Below are 27,120 nucleotides of genomic sequence, written 5' to 3' on the forward strand. Positions count from 1 at the left end.
TCTCCCGTTCCACCACATCCCAAAGATGCTCTATTGGGTTGAGATCTGGTGACTGTGGAGGCCATTTGAGTACAGCGAACTCATTGTCATGTTCAAGAAACCAGTCTGAGATGATTCCAGCTTTATGACATGGCGCATTATCCTGCTGAAAGTAGCCATCAGAAGTTGGGTACATGGTGGCCATAAAGGGATGGACATGGTCAGAAACAATGCTCAGGTAGGCCGTGGCATTTAAACGATGCCCAATTGGCACTAAGGGGCCTAAAGTGTGCCAAGAAAACATCCCCCACACCATTACACCACCACCACCAGCCTGCACAGTGGTAACAAGGCATGATGGATTCATGTTCTCATTCTGTTTACGCCAAATTCTGACTCTACCATCTGAATGTCTCAACAGAAATCGAGACTCATCAGACCAGGCAACATTTTTCCAGTCTTCAACTGTCCAATTTTGGTGAGCTCTTGCAAATTGTAGCCTCTTTTTCCTATTTGTAGTGGAGATGAGTGGTACCCGATGGGGTCTTCTGCTGTTGTAGCCCATCCGCCTCAAGGTTGTGTGTGTTGTGGCTTCACAAATGCTTTGCTGCATACCTCGGTTGTAACGAGTGGTTATTTCAGTCAAAGTTGCTCTTCTATCAGCTTGAATCAGTCGGCCCATTCTCTTCTGACCTCTGGCATCAACAAGGCATTTCCGCCCACAGAACTGCCGCTCACTGGATGTTTTTTCTTTTTCGGACCATTCTCTGTAAACCCTAGAGATGGTTGTGCGTGAAAATCCCAGTAGATTAGCAGTTTCTGAAATACTCAGACCAGCCCTTCTGGCACCAACAATCATCACAATCAAATCAAGTCACTCAAATCAACTTTCTTCCCCATACTGATGCTCGGTTTGAACTGCAGGAGATTGTCTTGACCATGTCTACATGCCTAAATGCACTGAGTTGCCGCCATGTGATTGGCTGCTTAGAAATTAAGTGTTAACGAGCAGTTGGACAGGTGTACCTAATAAAGTGGCCGGTGAGTGTATATTCTCTGGAAGCCAAGCTAAACGAGTAAACTTTGTCTAGGCTATAACATTAATACCAAAATATGCAATATTTATTGAAGCGTTGGTATTTTCTGTAAAGAAAATGTACTCATTATAAATTGAATGTGTTTTCAGATGAATGAAGTATTGAAGCTTTTAGAAAACTACAAACTAGAGAAGTTTTACAACCAGTTTGTTGAGCTTGGGATTGAGGAGGTGAAGGATTTCATTGACGGTGTGACTGATGAGGACTTGGACAACATGAGTAAGATTTATCAACAGATTTCACTGGAAAAATTTGTTCATACATTTTTTTAAATAATAAAGTTATTACATGCCGTTATTACTACAACAATTATTCAAATTATACCTTTAAACAAATTTTTTTTTATTATTATTAAATGACGTTCTCTATTTGGTGTCTCCCAAAGAGTTTAAGCAAGTTCAGAAGAACAAATTCAAGAACATGATCGAGGACATTCAGAGACTCGGTTTGGCTCCTCCACCAAAAGCATCATTGAGGAAATCACTTCAGGCATATTTCCTCTATTATTCATTCCCAAAATGTCAAGGGCGCAAAGAAATACAAGGTATGTATTTTGGTGAGTCCCTTAAACTTGAAAGACAATAATGACTTTTATTCTAAAAATGAAGTCATCGTAATTTTGAGTTTGTTTTTCGCACAGATATGGACCCGTTACAGAACACAGTGGAGGATCTCATTCTGAGGATCAGCATTCACGAGAACATCGGTGACCACATGACTGTGTGTCTGTTCACTGTTGACGGGATGCCTTTGACAGATGACCCGTTCTTCAACACATGTGAGTGTTTATTGATATTCATATTTAATAATGTGGCACTGTAACAGTATGCAGTATACAGCACTGAAATAAGAAACTTTTTTTGTACTTAACCAATTATACAGTCTTTTTCCTGGCAGTTGATTTATTTATTTTAATACTTTATATTTGTAACGATCTCACGGGCTAAAAGCAAATCAGTCATAATCTAAATGAAAAAATGAATTGGGGATGAATTAGGGATGAACATTTTCAGGAATTGTGATAATCAATTTCTATTAAAACAATTAATCAAATAATCGTTAACGTTAATACTATAAAACGCATGTAGAGAACTTCAAATGCCCACATAGAAGCCAAACTAGTCGAAATACTGAACTGAATGGATGCATGTCAGGGCTTTCGGTACATAAAATTACAAAAATGTTTTTTTCTCAGCAAAGTGCTTGATAGGGGTGTGACGGTTATTATATAACCGTGAGGCCGACGGTTATAGTTGAACACCGTCATTAGAACTCTATAACCGCCAAAACCGTGCTATTAAAATATTTTTTACAAACATTTTTTATCATAGAGAATGTTTAAATACTAATATCAGCTTACGAGGGAAACGGAGGCTGCTACTGCTGGAGATGATTCGGGAGAGGTCTGTGCCCCTTTACCGATCAGAGCGCGCGCTGACACGGAGTAAAGCCTTGTTTATACTCGACGCGTCCGCACGATCGCGAAGGTGCGCGCGGCAAAAATTACGCGTTCGGTGCACAAGACCAGCAAGACCCCATTTGGCTTGGCTGTGTGCACGGCTTTTTTTGTAACAGCGCGCGCGGCGCCGCGTCCGAGGATGACCGACTTCCAGCCGAATCTGCCCGAGCCGTACGTCTCACCGCACCGGCACGCAGTTTGTGCGTCTAAATTGCAAAGTTTATTCCAAAGTTTTTTCGTTAAGGTTTTGTTTACTGTGTGTGATTTATTTAAAACAAAGCACGTTCATTGCAACGTTTTTTTTTTTTTTTTGTTAAGGTTTTGTTTTCTGTGTGATACATTTAATGGAAAGCACATTCACTTCTAGTTGTCTTACTGTTCATGTTAAATAAACGCCAGTAGCTAATCAGTGTCTGCTTGTTTATTCAAACTAAGTTGTCCTATAACAGACAAACAGTTATTCAACCCCCCCCCCCCGACGACGGTTATGTTACGAACCGTCACATTTGACTCGCGTCATAACCGTCATCACCAATTCTGAAACCGGCACACCCCTAGTGCTTGAATTATTATAAATAGGGATGCACCGATAACGAGCTCATGTACTCGTAAAAATGCTCCAATACCAACAACCGATTGGCCTACCAGGCAGCGTGTGTACAGTAACATAGCTGTGGGGCGCGAGCTGATCAGAGGAAACCTCGCAGTGGATTGAGCGCGCAGCGGCACAGACACGCGAGCTGGTCGAGCACATCCCTTTTAACAGACGTCAGTGGAAAGTTTGTAGTTCTGTCGGATGTCAATGGCAAAGAAAATAAAAAGAGGCATGTAGCTTATTATTAACGTTAACTGACGAGAGAGAGCGCAGTTCTGTTGAATGCTCTTGATCGTTCACTCGGCACGTATTATTTGGATGAAAACTAAATCGTATATGTAAGTAATGTAAAACATGAACTGTTACCTGATTTATGTATAACGAGTGGTTCTCTACATTCCATGAACTTCCTGTGGTACCGAAATTGGTACCGAGAACCGTAAAATTTTAATGGTATCGGTACCGACTACTGGATTTTTGGTACCGTGACATCCCTAAAGGTATATTTCGAGTATAAAACACTAATACCTAAATAGGAACATGGATAATATACTAAAAGTGCTAAAGTAATATAAATGGTAAATTATAAGTATAATGTTATGTTCACTTAAAGAACTTACAGGTATACTGTCAGTAAACTGCTAGTTTAGTAGTTTTATACTGAGAGTATACTTCAAAGTGTACTTTTATAAACTGTGCAACAAGCATTTGACTAGTAAACTATCACTATACCTATAACAGTATAGTGTTAGTTTACATATATATATATATATATATATATATATATATATATATATATTACATATATATATATATATATACCTTCAGTTGCAGTACAAAACTAGTTTTGTACACAGTTTACTACGGTTACACTAAAAAGTATACTTTTACACAAAAAAAAGGCCAATTTAGTCCCAAGTAGTTTTGAAATGGTACACAAAAATTATAAAGAGGAAATGTCCTCATTGAGTGTTAGACAAAAGCGTATCTTCATTGATGACACCTGAACCCTGCGTTCACAGAACTACAATATCTTGGCGCCAACATGTCGAGAACAACTAATTATTCCATCTCTCCAGTCGTTCATCTTACCAATACTGACCTGTGAAACAGAATATTAGCGCACACACACACACACACACACACACACACAGAATCCAGCCTCGTCAAGGTCGAGCTCTGCTCTAAAAAAAACTTTCCCAAAACACTCTATCTGTATGTTTTGGGAAAGTTTCTTGTTTAGAGTAGAGCCCGACCGATATATCGGCGCGCCGATATTATCGGCCGATATTAGGCATTTTCCTAACTATCGGCATAGGCCTTTATAATGGCCGATAAATTAATATTTTAAAAAATGCTGGTGCGGTGATTCATGTAAGGGTGGCGCTGCCAATAAAGCACATAAAAGCTGTCACAAAGAACTGGCAAAAGTAATGACTGTGAATACATAAAATATAGCAAGGAGACATTTTATTTTTTTATTAATAAACAAGTGTTTTCAGTCAGTGTCGCTGCAAAGTTGACGACGCTGACTCGCGATCTTCAGTGAACACGCCAGAGAGAAATGCACATTTCATATACAGATTACAGCAGAGAGCAGTCTGTCTTTCGTTTTGAATTGTTCTGTTTAAAAGTAGACATTTCAATATAGATATATTTCTGCTGAGTTTCGGTTAATATATGAGACGAGTTGCAGTTCACGGGCGGCTCCGTGTCGAGATTATCTATTGTCTGCTATATTTACTTCTTATTTTTTTAAATCCAGGCAATTGGTTGATGAAACATTGATTAAAATTAAGATACAATTAATACAAAACGAAATTCACTTTAATGAAAGGCTTTGTGCTTTCTGTTTTGAGGGCTCTGTGAAAGTTTTAAAGTCTTTTAGTGCCGCGCGTTGGCTTGTCACATCCGTTGTTTTTCCCTCATAAATGCGAACACGAAAAATAAAATAAAATGAATATTTTATGTTCTGTTGAGAGCCAACCCTTCTTCATCCGGTGGGTAGTAGCCTATTACTTTTGATTTGCGCAGTGTAATTCACAGAATTGATTTCTCTGCTACCAGCCTCTGTCACGTATTGTGTGAGCTTGTGACTATTGCAAGGGCGCAGCGGAGAAGTCCTGATTATATTGTCTGCTATATTTAGGCTACTTCTTATGTATTAAATTCAGGCAATTGGTTGATGAAACATTGATTAAAATGCGTCGCTCGAGCGACAGATCTCCGACAGTAAACTGATGCCCCATTCTGCTTTGTAACGGGCGCTTTTTCGCGTCTCGGGTAAACAGCTGTTGCGAGCAATAACGGCCGCGTCCGGTGTAGACAGTGTTGAAGCTCATTCTGCCTAACGCTACATACACAAGAAATAATGTATATAATTAAAACACTATGTTTCACGTTTAGTACATTTTGCTTACTACTTATTTAAAAATAGTATAAAAGTACTGTAGGCCTATGTAATTAAAAACGTTTTCATTATGATATTATTAATTTATGAGTATGGAGAGTAAGACTAGTTCAAGATCTGCAGTAAGTAAAGTCATTGAACTCCAAGTTTGTGTCTGTGGCTGGAGCAAGGTGACAACGGTCAGGGGTTTGAAGGTTCATCAAGGGAAAATGAAATGCTTGAGGGAGAAGGGACAAGGGCCTCGCATTGATCAGTACTTCTTACGAAGTCAGTCAAGTCAGTCGAATGAAATCCAGCGACAGGAAGCAAACCACGGCTCGCAGGATATCAGCACCCCTGTCATTGACGAAAGGAGGGCTTGCACAGTTAGTGATGAACATATTCATACTTGTGAACCCGGTCAGGCTAACCAGCATAAGAGAGAAAAGAACCTCAACGGGCATAGGCCTGGAGTAAGATGGCCAAGAGCTTGTGAGAAAACTGCATGGGACACGGTAAACACAGATCTATGCTTTGCATTGGAAAGATTAACTGGTACAGTTGAAAAGAAGCTGGATAAATTTGGGGACATCATTTACGCATATGGAAGTGAGAGGTTTGGTGTGGAAAAAAGGAAGGAAAAAGTACAAACTACTCCTGGAATGTCTAGACGGCAGCAGAAAATTGAAGGGTTAGTTAGAGAAAGGAGACAGCTGAGGAAGCAATGGAAAAGAGCAGAACAAAGTCAGAAGGAGGGACTCAATCTCTTACAAAGGGCCATAAAAGATAAGCTGGCAACATTACGCAGAGCTGAGCGCCTACGGAAACGCTACAAAAAGAAGGAACGTGCGAGGGCTAATTTCTATAAAGACCCATTCAAATTCGTAAAGAAGTTATTCACCAGTGAGAAGAATGGCACTTTAAAAACATCTAGGATTGAGCTAGAGAGATATTTGGAGGACACGCATACAGATGCAAAAAGGCATGAGCCTATGTCAATTCCATCAGACATACCACCTATCAACCCACCAGAATACCAAATGGAGGTCTGTGCACCTAAGTGGAAAGAGGTAGAGCAGGCTGTGAGAAAGGCAAGGGCTTCATCAGCTCCAGGGCCTAATGGAGTTCCGTACAGAGTGTACAAGAGTGCTTCAGGAGTTCTGCGAATTCTGTGGAAATTGATGAAAGTGGCATGGGAAAAACAGGTTGTACCTAGAGCATGGCGCAGAGCAGGTGGAGTCTTTATACCTAAAGAAAAAGATGCTACAAGCATCAGTCAGTTTCGTCCTATTTCACTATTAAACGTTGAGGGTAAGATTTTCTTCAGCATTATTGCCCAGAGATTGTCCACCTACCTGTTAAAGAATGGCTTTATTGACACCTCAGTTCAAAAAGCGGGTATTCCAGGGTTCTCAGGATGCTTAGAACACATCAATGTTATCTGGCAACGAATTCAGTCAGCTAAAAAGGAGAGGAAGGAGCTCCATGTGACATTCCTGGATTTGGCTAATGCATATGGTTCAGTGCCACATGAGCTTCTTTGGGCAGCATTTGATTTTTTCAGAGTACCAATGTCAATAACAAAGTTAGTGAAAGCCTATTTTGGAGATTTGCAATTCAGTTTCTCAACTCCAAAATTCAGCACTGCATGGCAATGCCTAGAGGTTGGAATAATGGCAGGATGCACCATTTCTCCACTGGCTTTTACCATGGCGATGGAAGTAATCATGAGGGCATCAAGATGGGTAGTAGGAGGAGAGCGCTTGGCTTCTGGGATGCGACTACCACCAATCAGAGCATACATGGATGACATGACAACCATGACTACAACAGTAGCCTGCACTAATCGGTTATTGGGGAAGTTAACAGATAATATTGAATGGGCACGAATGAAATTTAAGCCCTCTAAATCAAGGAGCATCTCGATAGTTAAAGGAAAGGTAGTAGATAAAACATTCTTCATTAATGGTGAGGCAATACCAACAGTTTCTGAGAAGCCAGTGAAGAGTCTTGGGAGATGGTACGATGGGGATCTAAAGGACACAGTTCGGGTGGGAGAAGTTAGACGACAAGCAGTGGAAGGGTTGAAGAGCATAAACAGCTGTGCTCTACCTGGTAAACTAAAACTCTGGTGCTTTCAGTTTGGTCTACTGCCGAGGTTGCTGTGGCCGCTGACCGTGTACGAGGTTTCTTTGACAACAGTGGAGAAGCTGGAAGCGTTGGTAAGTTCATACATCAGGAAATGGTTGGGAGTTCCACGCTGCCTCAGCAGAGTAGGACTTTATAGTAAAGGAATATTGCAGCTGCCAGTCTCTGCTTTAACCGAGGAGTTCAAGTGTGCCAAGGTCAGACTGGAAATGACCTTAGTAGAGTCACGCGACAAATGTGTAAGGGAGGCAGCCCCTGTGTTAAAAACTGGTAGAAAGTGGTCAGCAAAGAAATCTGTAGTAGAGGCAAAGGCTGCCCTTCAAATTAGGGATATCGTGGGACAGGTACAGCATGGAAGAGGGGGTTTTGGGCTCAGTTTAGCTCCTCCTAAATGGCACAAGGCAGGCCCAGCTCAAAGGAGGAAGCTGGTAGTCAACGAGGTGCGACAGCAGGAGGAGAGGATGAGGTGTATAAAGGCCATTTCACAGGCCAAGCAGGGAGAGTGGATGAGATGGGAGAGTGTGGAACAACGTAAGATGGGCTGGCAAGACCTTTGGTCAATGGAAGAGAGTAGGATCAGTTTCCTTATTAGGTCAACATATGATGTTCTCCCATCACCGCAGAACCTAAACCTCTGGGTAGGAGAGGATCCCTCTTGTCCTTTGTGTTCATCACCTGCCACATTAAGGCACATTTTGACAGGATGTAAGGTGGCTCTTAGCCAAGGTCGGTTTACTTGGCGCCATGACCAAGTACTACGATGTTTGGCTTTAGCATTAGAAGGCAAGCGTAACATGACCAATAAGTTGCCACCTGTTCTAGCAAAACATTACACGCAGAAGACAATATTCCTCCGCCCAGGCGAGCAACCACCAAGAAAAGGTGTTAACACCAATTCTCGCCCAGGACAACTGGAAGCTGCTAGGGACTGGAAGATGCTGGCTGATCTTGACCAACGGCTTATTTTTCCACCTGAGATTGCCACCACTAACCTACGACCAGATATTGTTTTGTGGTCTGGATCAGCACGCATTGTTCAACTGATAGAGTTAACAGTGCCATGGGAGGATGCGGTAGATGAGGCATATGAGAGGAAGAAACTGCGGTATGCTCATCTGGCCACTGAAGCAGAACAGCGAGGATGGAGAGTCCAGGTTTATCCAGTGGAAGTGGGTTGTCGAGGTTTTGTGGCACACTCTACAACCCGGTTCCTCAGAGACGTCGGATTCAGTGGCCAAGAGTTGCGTCGCACAGTAAAGAACTTATCTGAAGCAGCAGAAAGGAGCAGCAACTGGCTGTGGTTGAGACGGAAAGATTCTAGCTGGCTGTGTACAGGCCGCCACGCTACGGTTTCGTAGAGTTCTTGAAAACTTGAAGAGTCTGTTGGTTTGTTTGTATACGTTCCTGTGGATATTGCGTGAATGAGGGGTGGTTGGGTAGATATTGTGTTTTGCGGTAGGTGGTATGCCATACGGAACCGTTGTCCACTGAAACTGCATATTAACGCACCAGTGGGGCTCGACAGCCTTAGTCAACGGGTTGGCGCGTATGGTTGGGTCGCGGAGAGATTGTGATATTGTGGTTAGGTCTCAGCAGCAGGAGGGATGTAGAGGTCAGTAAGCTGGGCTGAGTTGAGTGGGGGATGGAGGGGGGTGACTCTGGGACGCCAGAGTCACTGTCGAGCCCTCTTGAGGTGTCGTGGGCTAGTCGACGAAACACTGAGGACGGAAGGTGCCCACTTGAAGACCCTAGAGATGTCCCCTACTCGGTTCAATCCAGACGGTTGTCGTGCTGGTCCTGTAGTTGCAGCCGTTGCGTGCGCTAACGTGCCAAGTACACTGCTGCCGTTAACGCCGGACAGAAGGGGAGTCACACTACCTTATGGAAAGAAGCGTAAATGGATGGAGAAGCATAGTTTACTGTAAAGCTACGTCTTAGTGTTGCTTATCTTGGCGAAAGCCGAGTACAAATCAGCATGAAGTTTTAACATCTACTCTCGTGTAATGGAAATCATTTTACTTTAGTAAAAAGATCTGAGTTCTTCCTCCACTGGTAGAGATTAGAGGAATTACGACTAAAAATAGAAGATAATATTTTACATTAAATTAATACGATTAACTAAATGTATGTAACTGTACATTTCTGAAATGCACTTTCTGTAAAGGCCTGTTCACACCGGGACGAATTTCGCGCACGATATTCGCCGACGTTTAACGCCTCCTGACTAAACAAAGGGGGCCAAAGTGAGTGTGCACACCGACGCGAAAAACGCCACGCGTAAAAGCGTCATTTTTTAAAAAACGCCTCGGATTCGTTTTTTTAGTTTGACGCGCCGCGTCAAAAACTATCCGACCAATGAGATTGGCGCTTTTGCTCACGTGTCTGGAGCTTCTGAAGTTACAGTAAAACACAACTTGGGGGCGCTCAAACACAAAACGGTCTTGCCGAGCACACATAACGGCGAAGAAGATATACGCCAAGTAGCGTCTACACTGCCGGGAAGAAATAAGACGAGGAAGATGCAAGGCAAGATGAATGTAGAGCTGCTGGTCTCGTTGGTGTCGGAACATAAAGAACTATATGACAAACGCGACAGCGACTACAAAAATCTTGATAAAAGAGAACTGTTATGGAGTGGTATTGCAGAGCAAATGGGCACCATCTAATGTCAGGGAATGAATTGGCATGTTCACTCGGCTCAGCGTCAGCGAAAATCGCTTGGGTGTGAACACAAAAAACGCGTTGAAAAACACTGCCGAATAACGCTGCCGAATAACGCGCGCCGATATTCGTCCCGGTGTGTACGAGCCTTCAAGCTGCTTTGAAACAATATGTATTGTGAAGAGCGCTATACAAATGCATTTGAATTGAATTGAATAATAAGGTTTTGTCAGTGACACTTTTGATATATTTATTGATATGTTATGTTTTATATAACGTGACTAAATTAAAAGACAAAGTCGTTAGTAAAGATTATGCAACAGTATTAAGAATATAATATAATATAATATAATATAATATAACATGCAATGCAAACTAGTTTGGTTACAGCTCAAATGTATCATTCTATCATTCACCCTGTCTCCATTACATATCTGTTTCACACAAGTGTTTGATCACCACATTTGAGTGATCATTGCAAAACGTTTATATATTTATTCTGTTTATACTGTGTATTCTATATACAGTACCCATCAAAAGTTTGTACACACCAATAGGAAAGTGTGTCCAAACTTTTGACTGGTACTGTACTATAATACACATACATAATATTGCTACTGTATTATAATATACACATAAATAATATCGGCCGATATATCGGTATCTGGCTTTTTTTTATCGGCATCGGCCCCCAAAAATCCATATCGGTCGGGCTCTAGTTTAGAGCAGAGCATGACCAAATGCATGTTCTTTCTCTCTATGGAGGTGCAGACAATATTCATTATTATCCGTTAGTGCTTTAATAACATACGCTTGAAGAAGTTGTTCAACTCATTTAATATGTAGAAGGAAAAAAATATTGATTATTGATCAATAACTTATAAATAAAAAAAAAATAAAAAAAACATATATATACATTGAAGCGGCAGTGGATCCCGGAATATACTTGACCTTTACTTAAGTATACTTAATAAAATTAACTTGAAGTAGACTTATATATTTGTAAGGGTTGGCTGGGCGCTTGTGATCAGATCTTAATTCCTGATGCAACTCCCTCATGGTGCTCATTAAAACAAACAAAATATTTGAAATATTGACAGAGGCAGAATTACAGTAAATAAAGACATGTTGAACTTGATCGCAGTGTTTGTAGTGTGCATAATGGTGCGCTCCATTTGTCCTTGGAAGTGGGAAATTCCTAGTTCCCAGTGGGAACTTTTAACTGGAACAAGTCAGAGTTGGGACTGAGAAACCGCAACAACCCCGACTTCTGACTCCAATATGGCATCTCAGCACATCAACCATAATGACACAGTAGTAATATATTAGGGTTGGGAATCGATAAAATTTTTTTACTTATTAATTGCACAATTTGCTGTGATTAATTGCAAGTAATTGCATTTCCCCCAAGCTTGTAATCATCAATATTTAAACGTAGAATCACCGAATTAAATTAAACACAGAAAAAAAAGGAACAGAAAATAGCCCTATATTTAAATAATATTTAACATCAATATATTATTATTCATTCAGTTCTATGCATTCAGATTTAACTGGTTTTTATTCTATTTATTTTTTACTAATGATCAAAATAAAGTATAGTGCTACAAAGCTAATTATTACCAGAGCATGTGATCAGAGGAGGTCATTTTACCAATGTTGCCCAGCATGGCTATACCAGCTCAGAAGGGCTCTTGCAAACAGAAGTCCACTACTGAGAAATATCACTTTATTTGAGCAGACTTTGCTTTTCCAGTGCTTGATCGGTTCATGATTGGAGCGTTTGGGCCGTGAACGACAGAGCAGAACGCGGGGAGGAACATTGAGCCCAACACACACACACGTAACGGAGTACGCGGCGCGCACACACACACACGGAACAGAGCGCGGCGCGCGCACACACACGCACGGAACGGAGAATGCGGCGCGCACACACACACACGGAACGGAGAGCACGGCAGCACAAACGCGGAGCGGAACATTGAGCCCAACACACACACACGGATCGGAGAACGCGGCGCGCACACACACACGGAACAGAGAGCACGGCGCACACACGGAGCGGAAAATACCCGCTCATGGATCCTGATCGCCGAACACGGAGGGGCGGGGCAGCATATTTTCGGCCTTTTTCTCTTTCGGCCAAAACCCCAAAATGGAGAAAATCGGCGGCCGGAAATTTGAACTCTGCGTTTGAAAGTGCTGCGTCAATTGCGTTATATTTTCGCAAAGATAATATAATCGCAAAGATTAACGCGTTAATTCCCCCAGCCCGACAATGTATATAATATAATATATTGTTTATTACTGTAATACTTCTGTCAACTGTAAATGGAACATAATCTTTCCTTAAAGCGCTTCTGCACTCGTGATGTTCAGCCCCTATTACTTTTTTCATGCAAGCCGAGCATTTGTGTAGCGGACATAAATATGTGCACCAGCATCTGTTGATCTTATAAGTGTTTTCAGCATCTGCTTTCAATGATTACTGAACGCATTTGTGCTGAACTGATTAATCGACAATCGAAGTGATTTAATAAAATCGTTGTTCACTGATTAATCATTGATATCTCTATCTAGTGTGTTCAGACAGCTTTGATTTTCTCTATTTAATGTAACTGAAATTGTCTTTGCATGTTTTGTTTATCCTCACAGGGTCCCTGAAAGACAGGCACATTGAAAATGGGAGTGAACTCTACGCCATATTTACACCAAAAGAAAACTTACGAGGAACTGCCAGACCCTCCCAGGAAAACAACATGAGAAATGAAGGCCCAAACAGTCTCTTCTGTCATGTGATGCTAAAAGTAACAAGACAAAAATAATGTTATCTATTTAAATGCAGCTTTTCCCCTCCCCCAATACATTTTATATTTCACTTATTGAAAGTTTCACTATTTTAACTATCACCCCTTCTTTGGGTTTGAAAGGTCTGACCATGAGCCACTGGTTTAATGTCATTCTACCGTGAGCACAATTCGTTGTAATTCATTTTCACATCTTTCCTTTTAGATGCACTATATCAGTCATTTAAAGTACACATCAGTCATTTAAAATACACATTTCTTTGGAGGACTGTACCTAATTGGGGTGTTTATTAAGAATAGGGTACCAGCCATTAGTAAGCCTCATAGAAGGGTAATTTACACACATTCGAGTGATTCTGAGAATGTAAAGCTGAGTTACAGAGTTTAAATTTGGGTCTAATTAGCCTTAACCAATATACAAAATTATTCAACCCCCAAAAGTCAAATTTTGTAGAGGTTGAAATCTATTTATAACCCCTTATAAATGTTACCGCTGGTCACATGGTCTATGGTACCATACATTTAAAACTTATAACTAATGCTGTCAACTGTGTCTCTAAAAACTTTTAGACTCTAAACTTCTGCACATGCATGGGCTAAATTTAGGCATGTAGATATGGACAACTATTGTACATGTACACACAGAAAACTATATATACCGGTATATACAATTTTTTTTTTTTTTTTTTTTTTAATAAACAGGGCAAGTATGAAATCCATGTGAACTTGGATTGTGACACATTGACTGACTTGAGAGGACGGCTTTCACTTGAGAGTGGAATACCTTCACACGTGCTTTACCTCAAGTAATTTGCTTCATTTTAATATGGAATATCAGATCAAAACACTCTAAATACTATATTTTAAATCTTATTAATTTTAATCAATACTTTACATTTCTCTCTTTTACAGAGACTATGCATGTAAAGTCAATGATACACTACGTAATCTTGCAATCAGTGAAGACGAGGTGCTGCAATTCTCTTTGTCCTCATTTCACGATGAAGCACCGCAGAGGACTATATTCTGCCAAAGTGATGTCACACCATCAGTGAAACAAACAGAGAAGGGCCTCAGTGCCTTTTTCTCAGTTTTGAATGCCATTGTAAGTTTCCTTTGCTGATTACTCGTTTGACTTTTTTTCAGCATTAAAACAATTACTTCACATCACATTCAAAATATTGGCTTTACACACCAGCTCTTATGTTATAGTTTCTTTGGCAAGACAGTTTGTCAAATGCTCTCGACTCTAGAATCATAATCACACATTTACTATAGTGTATATATGGCAAATAAAGTGTACTATATAGATGATAGGGAGCGATTCATAATTAAGAAAACATCAGTTTGATAATACGTGCGTTTCTGTATTTGGTTGCATAGTGAGTAATTTCAGTGTGTTTCTGTATTTAGTTGCATAGTGAGTATTTGCAGTGCGTTTCTGTATTTGGTTGCATAGTGAGTAATTGCAGTGCGTTTCTGTACCATTGCGTTTCAAATCCTTTGTGAGGATTTTCAGCATGTGTTTTCAAACTGATGAATGTTTTCTTAATTTGCTGTTGTTTTTTTTTATTTTGCGTGCGTTTTCTTCAGTTGCAGTGTGTTGAGCTCTCGGCCACCGTACTTCTGGCATGCATAGCAAAGCAAACTCTCCTATCTTATACTAACCTGATACATGGTTCATAAACAGATGACCTACATTAAACCATATTAGGCTATACTTATGTATCATGAATGGGCTAAAAAAATGTGTTTGTAAATCTAATACTATGCTTCCACTCAATCTAATTCTGAACATCTAGAAAATTAAAAATATAGGAGAGGGATTCAAGAATGTGATTGCATACATTCGGAAAATCAGTGGATGCAATGCCTTAGCCCAGAGCTTGTATCAGACTATCTGCCAAAACAAGACTGGTACACGGGTCCAGAAGGTAAAATAAAATTTTACATAAATATTGTTTCTATAAATATGCTGTATATGTACATTTATGTAATGTCTTAATGTATTATATTGCCTCTACTTACAGATTGCCATAGTTGAAGGACTGTACTATCTCTTCAGAGAGTTGTTACCCAGCCATACAAAAAGATCTGATGACAGGGTAATTGAGGACATGGATGTTTTTGAGTATACCCCAGTTTGCTGGGCCTACCTCATGTCTCAAGCAAAGGTATAATTGCATTGTATAGTGTGCAGGTGTTTTCAAATAAGTGTTTTGACAGGTTTTACGATTGGTGTTAAAAGGCCATGCAAAAAAAAGGCTTTTTTTTCCAAAAGCATTTCAAGTTAACAACAGCATTTACTTGATGCCAATATTTCAACAAAACAATGACCGTTAACAGCATCAGATCATTCAGTGATTTCAGTATTTCTCCTCACAGGATGTGAGCACAGAGCATGAGAACTATACTTCAATTTGCATGAAGGCAAAGTCAACAAATCAGCGTTTCTCTGAGCCGGTGCGTGTACCAGGCGTGCCTGAAGTGTTTGAGAGAGAGTATGTGCTGGATGTCATTAGAGGTAAAAGACTTCACTTTTCATTTGATTGCTTATTTATGCTGTATGTACGGTTGCCAAATTCTGAAAAGAAAAATGCGGGACAATCGAGGTTCTTCAGGAAAATAAGGGACACTCAAAATATTTGTACTGTATCACACAGTATGTGTCATTTCAGGTTTGTGTGTGTTTAAAAGGTTCTCAGACATAAACACATTTGTTTTGCTTAACCTGTTATGTACAATTTAATTCAAAAAGAAATTAAGGTCACACAAAACAGTTCAATATAATAACATTTATCTGAAATAGAAAGCTTTTGTAACATTATACACTACAATTTATAGAAATTAAAGAAAGTAATAGCCAACTTTTATTCAGCAGGGACGCATTATAATGTTACAAAAGCTTTTTTATATCGGATAAATCTCCTTTGAAGCTTCTATTCATCAAATAATCCTGATTTCTTTTTTTAAACATTAATCATCAAGACAAGACATGTTTCTTGGGCAGCAAATCACATCAGCATATTATTCCCTCGAGAATATTTCATGTTTTCTTGCGTGGCTGGATGTTGGACTCATGAACAATAATCACGTTGTTTAAATTCACCAAAACTGATTTGCTGAAATCAAAACCCGGCCGGACAGTGAAAGGGATTTGCCGTTAGCGCGAGTCCGGATCAAACTGGGAGCGACCAGACAGCTGAGGATTGTTCGCAAATCAAATAATTTGTCCCAAAAGAATAATTAATTCTCAATTTAGAGTTTATTAGTATGGTCCAATAAATTGGATGAAGCGCGTGATTAGATGATGACTGGTTTCGTGGTCATTCTCAAGGGTCGTGTTGCTGTTGTATCAGTCAGATCAGTGTAGCACTCAATAAACGGGACAAATAAATTATGCCCAATAATCGGGACGTCCCGGCTAATTCGGGACAGTTGGCAATCCTAGCTGCATGGCAGGTTATATACACTGTTAAAAATAAAGGTGTCAAGTACGAAAAAGGGTTTTTCGGCTTGATGTCATAGACACTCCACCCATTTGCATTATGATTTCCATTGTTAGAAATCCAGTCATACTATTGAATGGTCGTGTAACATTCTCATTTTCCCCTGAGACGAGATAAATCCTTTTTCCTTTTTCACTTCCTCCCACAATGACGCAAAAATCGTCATTTTACGTCATTTCAATTCAATTCAAATTTATTTGTATAGCGCTTTTCACAATACATATTGTTTCAAAGCAGCTTTACAGAAAGTGCATTTCAGAAATGTACATAGAAAAATACAGTTAGTTAATCATCATGTATTAATTTAGGGCATAACATATCGCCGGCGTCGAGTCGTCTCATCGCAGGTGTTGGGGCATCTGAAGTCTCCGTGAGAGGCTGGATACAAACTGGAGCTGACGAACGCTATTTACCTCGGGACTAGCGTCCCGAGATAACAGCAGGAAAGCAGATGGGAAATAATTAGCGTAGCTGCTGTTCATAATATTAATGCATTCGATCTGATTCAACAGTGGTATAAAAGGTAAGCATTATGTGAATGCCTGGCTGAAGAGATGCGTCTTTAATCTAGTTTTGAACTGGGAGAGTGAGTCTGAGCAACGAACAGTATCAGGAAGGCTATTCCAGAGTTTAGGAGCTAAATGTGAGAACGCCCTCCCTCCTTTAGTGGACTTAGATATCCTAGGAATGACCAGAAGCCTCGAATTTAGTGATCTTAAAGAACGCGATGGATAGTAGGGCGATAGAAGGTCCATTAAATACACAGGAGCTAAACCATTTAGGGCTTTATACACTCACCTAAAGGATTATTAGGAACACCATACTAACACTGTGTTTGACCCCCTTTCGCCTTCAGAACTGCCTTAATTCTACATGGCATTGATTCAACAAGGTGCTGAAAGCATTCTTTAGAAATGTTGGCCCATATTGATAGGATAGCATCTTGCAGTTGATGGAGATTTGTGGGATGCACATCCAGGGCACGAAGCTCCCGTTCCACCACATCCCAAAGATGCTCTATTGGGTTGAGATCTGGTGACTGTGGGGGCCATTTTAGTACAGTGAACTCATTGTCATGTTCAAGAAACCAATTTGAAATGATTCGAGCTTTGTGACATGGTGCATTATCCTGCTGGAAGTAGCCATCAGAGGATGGGTACATGGTGGCCATAAAGGCATGGACATGGTCAGAAACAATGCTCAGGTAGGCTGTGGCATTTAAACGATGCCCAATTGGCACTAAGGGGCCTAAAGTGTGCCAAGAAAACATCCCCCACACCATTACACCACCACCACCAGCCTGCACAGTGGTAACAAGGCATGATGGATCCATGTTCTCATTCTGTTTACGCCAAATTCTGACTCTACCATCTGAATGTCTCAACAGAAATCGAGACTCATCAGACCAGGCAACATTTTTCCAGTCTTCAACTGTCCAATTTTGGTGAGCTCTTGCAAATTGTAGCCTCTTTTTCCTATTTGTAGTGGAGATGAGTGGTACCCGGTGGGGTCTTCTGCTGTTGTAGCCCATCCACCTCAAGGTTGTGTGTGTTGTGGCTTCACAAATGCTTTGCTGCATACCTCGGTTGTAACTAGTGGTTATTTCAGTCAAAGTTGCTCTTCTATCAGCTTGAATCAGTCGGCCCATTCTCCTCTGACCTCTAGCATCAACAAGTTATTTTCGCCCACAGGACTGCCGTATACTGGATGTTTTTCCCTTTTCACACCATTCTTTGTAAACCCTAGAAATGGTTGTGCATGAAAATCCCAGTAACTGAGCAGATTGTGAAATACTCAGACCGGCCCGTCTGGCACCAACACCATGCCACGCTCAAAATTGCTTAAATCACCTTTCTTTCCCATTCTGACATTCAGTTTGGAGTTCAGGAGATTGTCTTGACCAGGACCACACCCCTAAATGCATTGAAGCAACTGCCATGTGATTGGTTGATTAGATAATTGCATTAATGAGAAATTGAACAGGTGTTCCTAATAATCCTTTAGGTGAGTGTAGGTCAGTAGTAGTACTTTGTAATTGATACGGAACTTAATAGGTAACCAGTGTAGAGATGATAAAATCGGTGTTATATGATCATATTTTCTTGATCTAGTAAGAACTCTAGCAGCTGCATTTTGGACTAACTGTAGCTTGTTTATTGAGGATGCAGGACAACCAGCTAATAAAGCATTACAGTAATCTAGTCTCGCGGTCATGAATGCATGTACTAACTTTTCTGCATCAGAAACTGATAGCATGTTACGTAATTTAGCGATATTTCTAAGGTGGAAGAAGGCAGTTCTTGTAACATATGAAATATGATTTTCGAAAGACAAGTTGCAGTCTACTATAACACCCAGGTCTTTTACTGTAGCGGATAAGGTAACAGGACATCCTTCTTAATTAAAGTTGTATTGTAAGAGATTTTGTGGGTAGTTTTTTGGACCAATAAGTAATACCTCCGTTTTATCTGGATTTAATAGCAGGAAATTACAGGTCATCCAGCATTTTATATCTTTAAGACACTCTGTCAATTAGTTAGTGTTTTCATCTGGTCGTGATGAAATATATATTTGAGTGTCATCAGCATAGCAGTGGAAATCAATTCCATGTTTTCTTATAATATTACCAAGTGGCAGCATATATATTGAGAATAGCAGAGGGCCTAACACCGATCCTTGCGGCACTCCATAGTCTACTGACGTTATCTTCGATTTTTCCCCATTTAAACAGACAAAATGGTAACGGTCCGATAAGTACGATCTGAACCAGCTTAATGCCTGTCCCTGAACACCAGTGTAGTTTTGTAGTCGATCCAAGAGTATTTTATGATCTATAGTGTCGAACCAGCTCTAAGATCGAGTAGAACTAGTATTGAGATACAGCCTTGATCAGAAGCTAAAAGTAAATCATTTGTAATTTTAACATTAATAGGGAACCGGTTCCGACATAAACGGTAATAACCAGACATTGTAGGAGGAAGTGTAAGAGGGGGGGATTTCTGTAAAGACTACAAGCACTAGATCCCACCCTTTCAAACCCGTCCATAGGGGGTTGGACCTAATGCGCTAACAGACCTATCACAGATCAGTGCCATTGCGTTTGATTTCACCGGCAGTTTTGAAAATATGGAGACTGTGCCTCAAACCGTATAGTGCGCGCACGAGAGAGAGGGAGAGAGCGAGAGACACTGCGTGTGTGCGCCTCATGACACAGAGACTCAGGCACCCAAATGTTCGTTCTTATTCGGTCTGGTTATTACCGTTTATGTCGGAACCGGTTCCCTATTGGCACCGCGTTTCGGTACCCAACCCTATCCATAATGCATCCGTCTGCGTATTCAGTACCTTCGTCTGATCTGTCTCGCATGCGCGCTCTTGCTCACTCTCTCTAGATTCCGGGAGATTTTAACTCATTTACGCATCAGGGAGCCGTTATCAATATGCGGGAGACTCCCAGAACGTCTGATAGCTAGGGGATTAATGAAGATGCCGAAGACAAAACGCTCCATGGTTTGGCTGCATTTCACGTGTAAAATTACACGTCAGAGTAAGTGTGCCAATTGTCTGAAGCCCATATAGAATCACGCCAATCCATTGGCTGATGGCGCGGGCGCCGCCTTGACGCTCTTACGTCGTCATATTATATTAGCGCGCATTATCTGATTTCATTGTGCGAAATGATTTCCAGGCGGTAGCGTAGAGTGGAGCTCCACTCTAGTCTACATTGATGGGCGGAGTAATGGGAGTGGCCTGCGGAGCCGAGCATTGCAATGCACTATGGGGATTGTTGTCTACAATCCACAAGCACTAAAGTCATTTTCTGCCTTTTATCGGCCAAGAAGGACCCAAATTAGAAATGTATGATACTATTCTACTACATATATGACCCACTTTCAATACAAATTCATGTCTCCTCTCCACCGGTGGAATTAACCTTTAAGCTCCCCAAAGAACATTTTACTTTTAAACAAAACATCTACAGTATTTGGGGTTATTTTAAAGAACTTTAGAAATAAATCATCGTGCAGCGTATCATCAGTGTTTCTCTGCTCATCCTGGACTGAAGCACAGGCTCTACTCTTCAACACAATAGGGACCTAGTTCACACATTGCATCAAGAATTTAAATTAAAATAAAATTTTATTTTTCTTACAAAAACATGTCGCTTTGCTTCAGAAGGCCTTTATTAACTCCTGGAGCCATATGGACTCAAACTTGCTTAATGAGGAAAATAGTCCCAACTCTGTAAACTCAGTCTACCCTATCACAATACTTGTGTGTTATTCTGTTTTTATTTTTGTATTTTTTTAGAGGGAAGAATTATTCCAAACTGCACTGAACTGAATCTTAAAGAGACCTCAATCAAAAAAGCCAGTGATGTTGAAAAGATTCTGCTCAGTTTCCCGCCGTTCCTTGAATACGTCCCCCTCTGGACTGACTATGATGGCACTACACCCGAGTCCAGGTATCACACTTTTCACCTGCTGAAGCTTTTTATTTATTTATTTTTACAATCGCTGGGACACGTTTCTCAATACTTGGGTCACTTTCAAGACTCTTCAGAAGTTTTTCCTAACCAACTTTCAGCTCGGCACAGCAATTAATTTCACTTTAAAAATGCACTAAAACTACCAAAAACACTTAATTCATGTCGCAAATCAACTCATTCTTCCAGAACAGGCTTTTACCCAATAAACACACTTTGTTAATCATAAAACAACAACCTAAGAACATTAACAACCGGTAACATTATACAATGATATCCTTGTACAAATACATTTTACAAGACAAGAATGACACTCATGTCGGTTTGTAAGCTTAGCACTGCAGTGTGTGTCACTGTAAAAATACCATGCACTAAATTAAAACGAGTTAATTTGTTTCATTTGCAGAAACCGACTGCCTAAATTGACCAACTGCCATTTAAACTTAAAAACCATTTATAATGTGAGCATAGTATTACTGTGAACTGATTTGATTTGAGTCCACCTAAAAATATTGTAAATAAAGAGATCATCAAATCATCAGCAACTGCACACTCACTGTCTGTTAAATAAAGCAACATATCATCAATGTTTCTAGATCTTCTAGAAAAGCTAAATCACGTTTGGCTTTACAGTCAGGGTGGTCTTGGTAAGAAATGAGAGGTCATGGGCAAAATGTGTTAACATTGCAAACATGTTAGATTTACACTTGAAACCGCTACGGCAGCCGGGAGATAATGGGCTATTTGCTTTTTACGCTGCTTGAGTCCGGTGTAAAGAGGGTGTTAGGATGCTCGGGATCAGTGAACATAATTTGTGTGTAATCCTGAGTTTATTCTGATGGAAATATAAAGAAGCCTTTAAGGGATACTCCACTTTTTTTGGAAATAGGCTCATTTTACAACTCCCCCAGAGTTAAACTGTTTTACCATTTTTGAATCCATTAGCATTTCCAAAAAAAATTCGATATTTTTCCTATTTAAAGCTTGACTCTTCTGTAGTTACATCGTGCACTAAGACCGACGGAAAATGTGAAGTTGTGATTTTCTAGGCTAGGAACTACCCACATAGCAACATTATTTCGGCCCAGATCCGGCCCGCATCTGGCACTTGTGGGATGCGGATCTGGCCCACATGCAGCATTGAAAGCAATAGAAAGTTGCATTAATAAATATTCATGCTAAAGTGTTACTTGGTTAAATAAGTTCACATGCTGAGATCAGTTTAATCCAGCTGTTGCATTTATTTTTTAAATGTGGAGCCTCCTCGGCTCACAGTCAGGCTCCTTTAGTGTGCAGTCTAGCTCCATAGGCTCCTTTAGTGTGCAGTCTAGCTCCATAGGCTCCTTTAGTGTGCAGTCTAGCTCCATAGGCTCCTTTAGTGTGCAGTCTAGCTCCATAGGCTCCTTTAGTGTGCAGTCTAGCTCCATAGGCTCCTTTAGTGTGCAGTCTAGCTCCATAGGCTCCTTTAGTGTGCAGTCTAGCTCCATAGGCTCCTTTTGTAAAGGGCCCTGACTGAGTCTGTTTCCACCTGAAACATAATTCCACCACAAGCATCATTACAAGTTTTTGGGAGGCTAATCAACTCACAAAAAGTTCCTTGAAAGTTCCTTGACAAACACCTGTAATATATGTCAAGGGTTTTAAATCCTTACATTTCTTTTGAAGCCTGTTGAGTAGAGGCTTCAGTTTCTGGGACAGGTTGTGAAAAATCCTACAATAAAAGAGATGTGTAACTTGGGCCAGTCCCTGTTTTATGCCACACATTCAAATGTTTGCCTTAATAAAAAGCCCAGTGCATTCACCTCAGCAACTGTCCCAGAACATCATTTCCTCCTCCCTGATAAATAAAAGTAGGCCAATATGTTTCTGGTGTTCTGTCTGCTGCATACTGACCTCTGTGTGGGAGACTGTGTGTGTGTGTGATGGCTTCAACAGGGACACTGCATTTCCCTCGACTGCAGAGACAGTCAGCAATATTTAAAACTTAAAATAGTAATGTATCGCACACGTACCCAGTGTTACTTGCTTCGAGGAGCCGGCACCAGGGTCAGATTGTACAGCACCTGTAATCCCATCCATAATCGGCCGTCCCTTATTCCTATCAGAGCCAACTCAGTGTATTCTGGAGGAGTGGCCCTCCACTGGTTTTCTGAATTTCACTCTTTTTTCGGTTTGCCTCAAACAAGTGTTAATAAAAAAATAATAAAAGGTTGTGTGTAAATACTTACTAGGCTACTTTGAATTATATTTTTATAATTTGTCTTTATCAGCTGCCAAGAACGTTTGGAGTTGCATCTAAAAATCAATAAATATTAATCTTTATTAGTATATACATGCACATTTTTTATATATTATAAAAATATAGGCTATATTTCACACACACATACATTCATAGCCTATATATACATCATTTTACATGAATAAATAACGTATTTATTTAGCTTACACATTAACACAATCAGCAATCTTTCTCCAACAGTCTTCTCTTGCTTTGGCAGCAGAGACCGTATTGTTTCGAGCTTTTAATACATATTTAAATTCATCGTAATTCTGAATGATGATGTGCACGCGCTCGTGGAGTAATCATAGCTTAAGATCAAAGCCTGAGTTGACAGAGAAAGTTGATGAGCTGCGTCATGGTACCAATAAAGCTTGATTGCATCGGTTTGGTTTTGTCAACTCAAAACTAATCCTGTAACTCCGAGTTTGTTCAGCTACCTTCATGGTACAGGCCCCAGCTTCACTTATTGCTAACCAGACTGACTTTATTTCTGTCAGACTTCTAGAGAAGGGCCCAAGGGCCGTCATTCAATGCTGCATGTGGGCCAGATCCGCATCCCACAAGTGCCAGATGCGGGCCGGATCTGGGCCGAAATAATGTTGCTATGTGGGTATACTCTCATTCCTGCGTAATAATCAAGAAACTTTACTGCCGTACCATGAGTGCAGCAGGTCTTAGTGCACGATGTAACTACAGAAGAGTCAAGTCTAATGGTCTTGTCCACTTCAATGATGTATGCTAAAAGTGGTACCGCCAGAACCGGAGATCGGCTGAATGGATTCAAAAACGGTAAAACTCAACAGTTTAACTCTGGGGGAGTTGTAAAATGAGCCTATTTCCAAAAAAAGTGGAGTATCCCTTTAAACTCCAACAATCTTTTGGAAACGGTGTTTTAACCACACAAACAGCCCAATTTGAATGAATCTCCTTTTAGGGGTGAAAATATCTGCAAAATTGATCAGATTCAGTTCCCGCCCCGAGTGTAAAGCCTAACGTGATTGGTTGTAGCGAGAACGTGCTACGATTGGTCAGCTCAATGTGGCTGTTATCTGATTGGCTTGGGTAAACGGTGGGTGGAGTCCACTTATTTGTGGATTTGTCTGTACGTCGACGTGTTACGAAATCCACAAATGCATGAGGAGATTTACAAATGCACAAGAAGAGATTCACAAGTATATGCCAGGGAGAGAGTTTTTGACAACACACATTTATAAATATTTTTTTTATTTGCAAATCTCATTTTATTTATTGGTGAGTTATACATTTTTGTTAAACTCTTTACATTTATTAGTGGATCTTAATCTATTGATTTGTGAATTTTATACATTTTTGTGAATCTCTTTACATTTATTTGTGAATCTAAATCTATTTATTTGGAATAATGAAACAATCCTAAGAGGAAAGTTTGCAACACCAACATTTTAATAATTCATTACTAATGCTAACTTATTTATACATAAATAGAATAAAGTCATTTATTTTGCAGCATTTCAGCAGTTATTAAGCTAGTGCCTAGTAGTTAATGTTAATTATTGTTTTCTAAAGACGTCACACAGGCGTCACTAGTTGTGTTTCCATTACCCTTCAAACTGCACAAATTGCGAATAGAAAATTAGGCCAATGGAAACATGTCAGTTTTATAAAAACTCCCATTTAATGCAAAAACAGTGTTGCCAGTAGTTTCCCACAATATCAAGAAGAAAAAAGCAATGCACTATAAAAACCTAAGAGTCAAATTTACTAAAGACAATTCCACTCAGATATTAAAATCCCTTGTACTTAGTAGAAAAATAATGTCTGTGAAATAAAATGAGAGTAAATTATGGAGTAAGAGCCCCACTTTTATGCTTCTATTTGATTGGCCACATGCAGCAATGCAGCACTTACATGTAATGTAAAGTCGTTTTTTAATGACACTGGATAGTGCCCTTCGAGGAGCAGATTAGACACTTCTGGACTAAATTGTGGATGCCTGAGACTATCCCACTGAGACCTGGTTTTCTTTTTAGACTGACTTTTTGTACATGTTCTTTTTTCACAATAAATGCAGTTTTTGAATCTCCCTTTTGAATTCATTGGTTCATTTTTGAACATGCTCCAAATAAAACAAGACAACATTATCAATCATGTCAACATTATCTTGCCTTGTCTTTTTATTAATGAAATTGAGTTTGTGTTTTTCAGCAAAATAAAGATTTATTGGTATCTATAATGCTAATCCTGATGACAAATATGCTCTTTTAGTTTTAACATCAATCCAGAGGAAACATTTGCCGAAATGAACAAGAAAGTGGAAGAGTTTTCTCATTTGGTTGTAACTCCTCCGCTACAACTCAAGGAGTTTGGAGTTGACGGACCACGCTTGATCCTCCTCAGTCACGGTAACTGATGTCACATTTATTAGTTAATAGTATTACCAGTAATATAGTGTGGAATATTATCAGTTCTTCTAATGATATACTAATGTTTTATTGTTATAGAAAAATATGGTATGTACAGAGGCAAAGATAAAGGGGGTCCTCAAAAGATTGTTGTTTTTGACCCTCTTGCTGGAAAGTACATCACAGTGAACGTAGATAAACTGGCTAATAAGTAAGTATTCTTCTTTATTCATCATTTTAGTCAAGAAATAGTCCTTGGTTCACCCCAAAAATTGTTTATAAAACAAACAAGTCGTTCCAAAACGAAGATATTTTGAGAATTTCTTTGTCCATTCAAATGGAATTCAATGGTCACATAAATGAAATGTTTTGAAAAACATTTTTCATATTATCTTAATTTTTATCTTCATTTAATCTTTTAATCTAAGATATAATCTTCATTTAATCTAATATTTTGTGCAAGTATAAAAAGTCACACAATTGAATATTGCCAGAGCTCATTTTTGTACTGTAATCTTGCTGGGTCATATTTGTTAACAGGGAATTTTGTATTAATAAAATAATTCTAAATACAGCAGCTTCCAATCAGAATCAAGTATTCAAAAGAGCTGTGTAACAAATACATATAATGATTATTATTTTATATATATATATATTAGGGGTGGAACGGTACATGTATTCGTATTGAACCGAAACGGTACGGGCGTCATGGTTCGGTGCACGAATTTACACGGAGAATACACGGTATAAAAATAAATAAAACTCGCGTGCAAATTAATTAATGTAATGCAGAACTACTGTTAGATACGCGGGTTCTCTAGGGACACATAATATGTACCATCGGCTTAGCTCGCTTTGGACTAGCGTCGAACTAGACGCGAATTTGACGATAAAACACAACATTGTGCTTTTGTCACACTGTAAACTCTTGTCAAAGTGTAAGCTACTACAACTGTCACCCAACCAAAAGCACACACACACACACACACACACACACACACACACACACACACACACACACACACACACACACACACACACACACACACACACACACACACACACACACACACTGTTTTAAAAGCACAACATATTTATCCAACTCCATTTCAAAACAGTCTGTGGGTCCCATCTTTTGGACATTCGTCATATTACATTGGTTTTCATTTCTTGTCCTCGGAGCACTAATCTTACACATTCTACATTGATTAAAAAAGAAAATCGAATGTGTTTTTAATGGTAGTATTATTTTATACAGAAATCAATTATTTATAATTCACATGAGAATAATGTTACATTGTTAATTAATAATGTTAATTAAAATTAAG

General features: G+C 39.7%; 1 protein-coding gene across 1 annotated transcript in view; it reads left to right on the plus strand.

The window, feature by feature from the left end:
• The window catches only part of LOC130106303 (uncharacterized), a 40,760-nt gene that overhangs the window by 2,022 nt on the left and 11,618 nt on the right, over window positions 1-27,120 (plus strand). The window contains exons 2-13 of the mRNA XM_056272372.1: window positions 1,166-1,295; window positions 1,462-1,620; window positions 1,717-1,854; window positions 12,984-13,135; window positions 13,838-13,941; window positions 14,048-14,240; window positions 14,938-15,069; window positions 15,166-15,309; window positions 15,521-15,659; window positions 20,956-21,109; window positions 25,656-25,792; window positions 25,892-26,003. Of these exons, the coding sequence (XP_056128347.1) occupies window positions 1,166-1,295; window positions 1,462-1,620; window positions 1,717-1,854; window positions 12,984-13,135; window positions 13,838-13,941; window positions 14,048-14,240; window positions 14,938-15,069; window positions 15,166-15,309; window positions 15,521-15,659; window positions 20,956-21,109; window positions 25,656-25,792; window positions 25,892-26,003 (1,694 nt within the window). The remainder of the gene's footprint in view (window positions 1-1,165; window positions 1,296-1,461; window positions 1,621-1,716; window positions 1,855-12,983; window positions 13,136-13,837; window positions 13,942-14,047; window positions 14,241-14,937; window positions 15,070-15,165; window positions 15,310-15,520; window positions 15,660-20,955; window positions 21,110-25,655; window positions 25,793-25,891; window positions 26,004-27,120) is intronic.

The sequence above is a fragment of the Rhinichthys klamathensis genome, unplaced genomic scaffold (assembly GCF_029890125.1).
Source record: "Rhinichthys klamathensis goyatoka isolate OS25496 unplaced genomic scaffold, OSU_Roscu_1.1 h1tg000336l_1, whole genome shotgun sequence".
Lineage (NCBI taxonomy): Eukaryota > Metazoa > Chordata > Actinopteri > Cypriniformes > Leuciscidae > Rhinichthys > Rhinichthys klamathensis.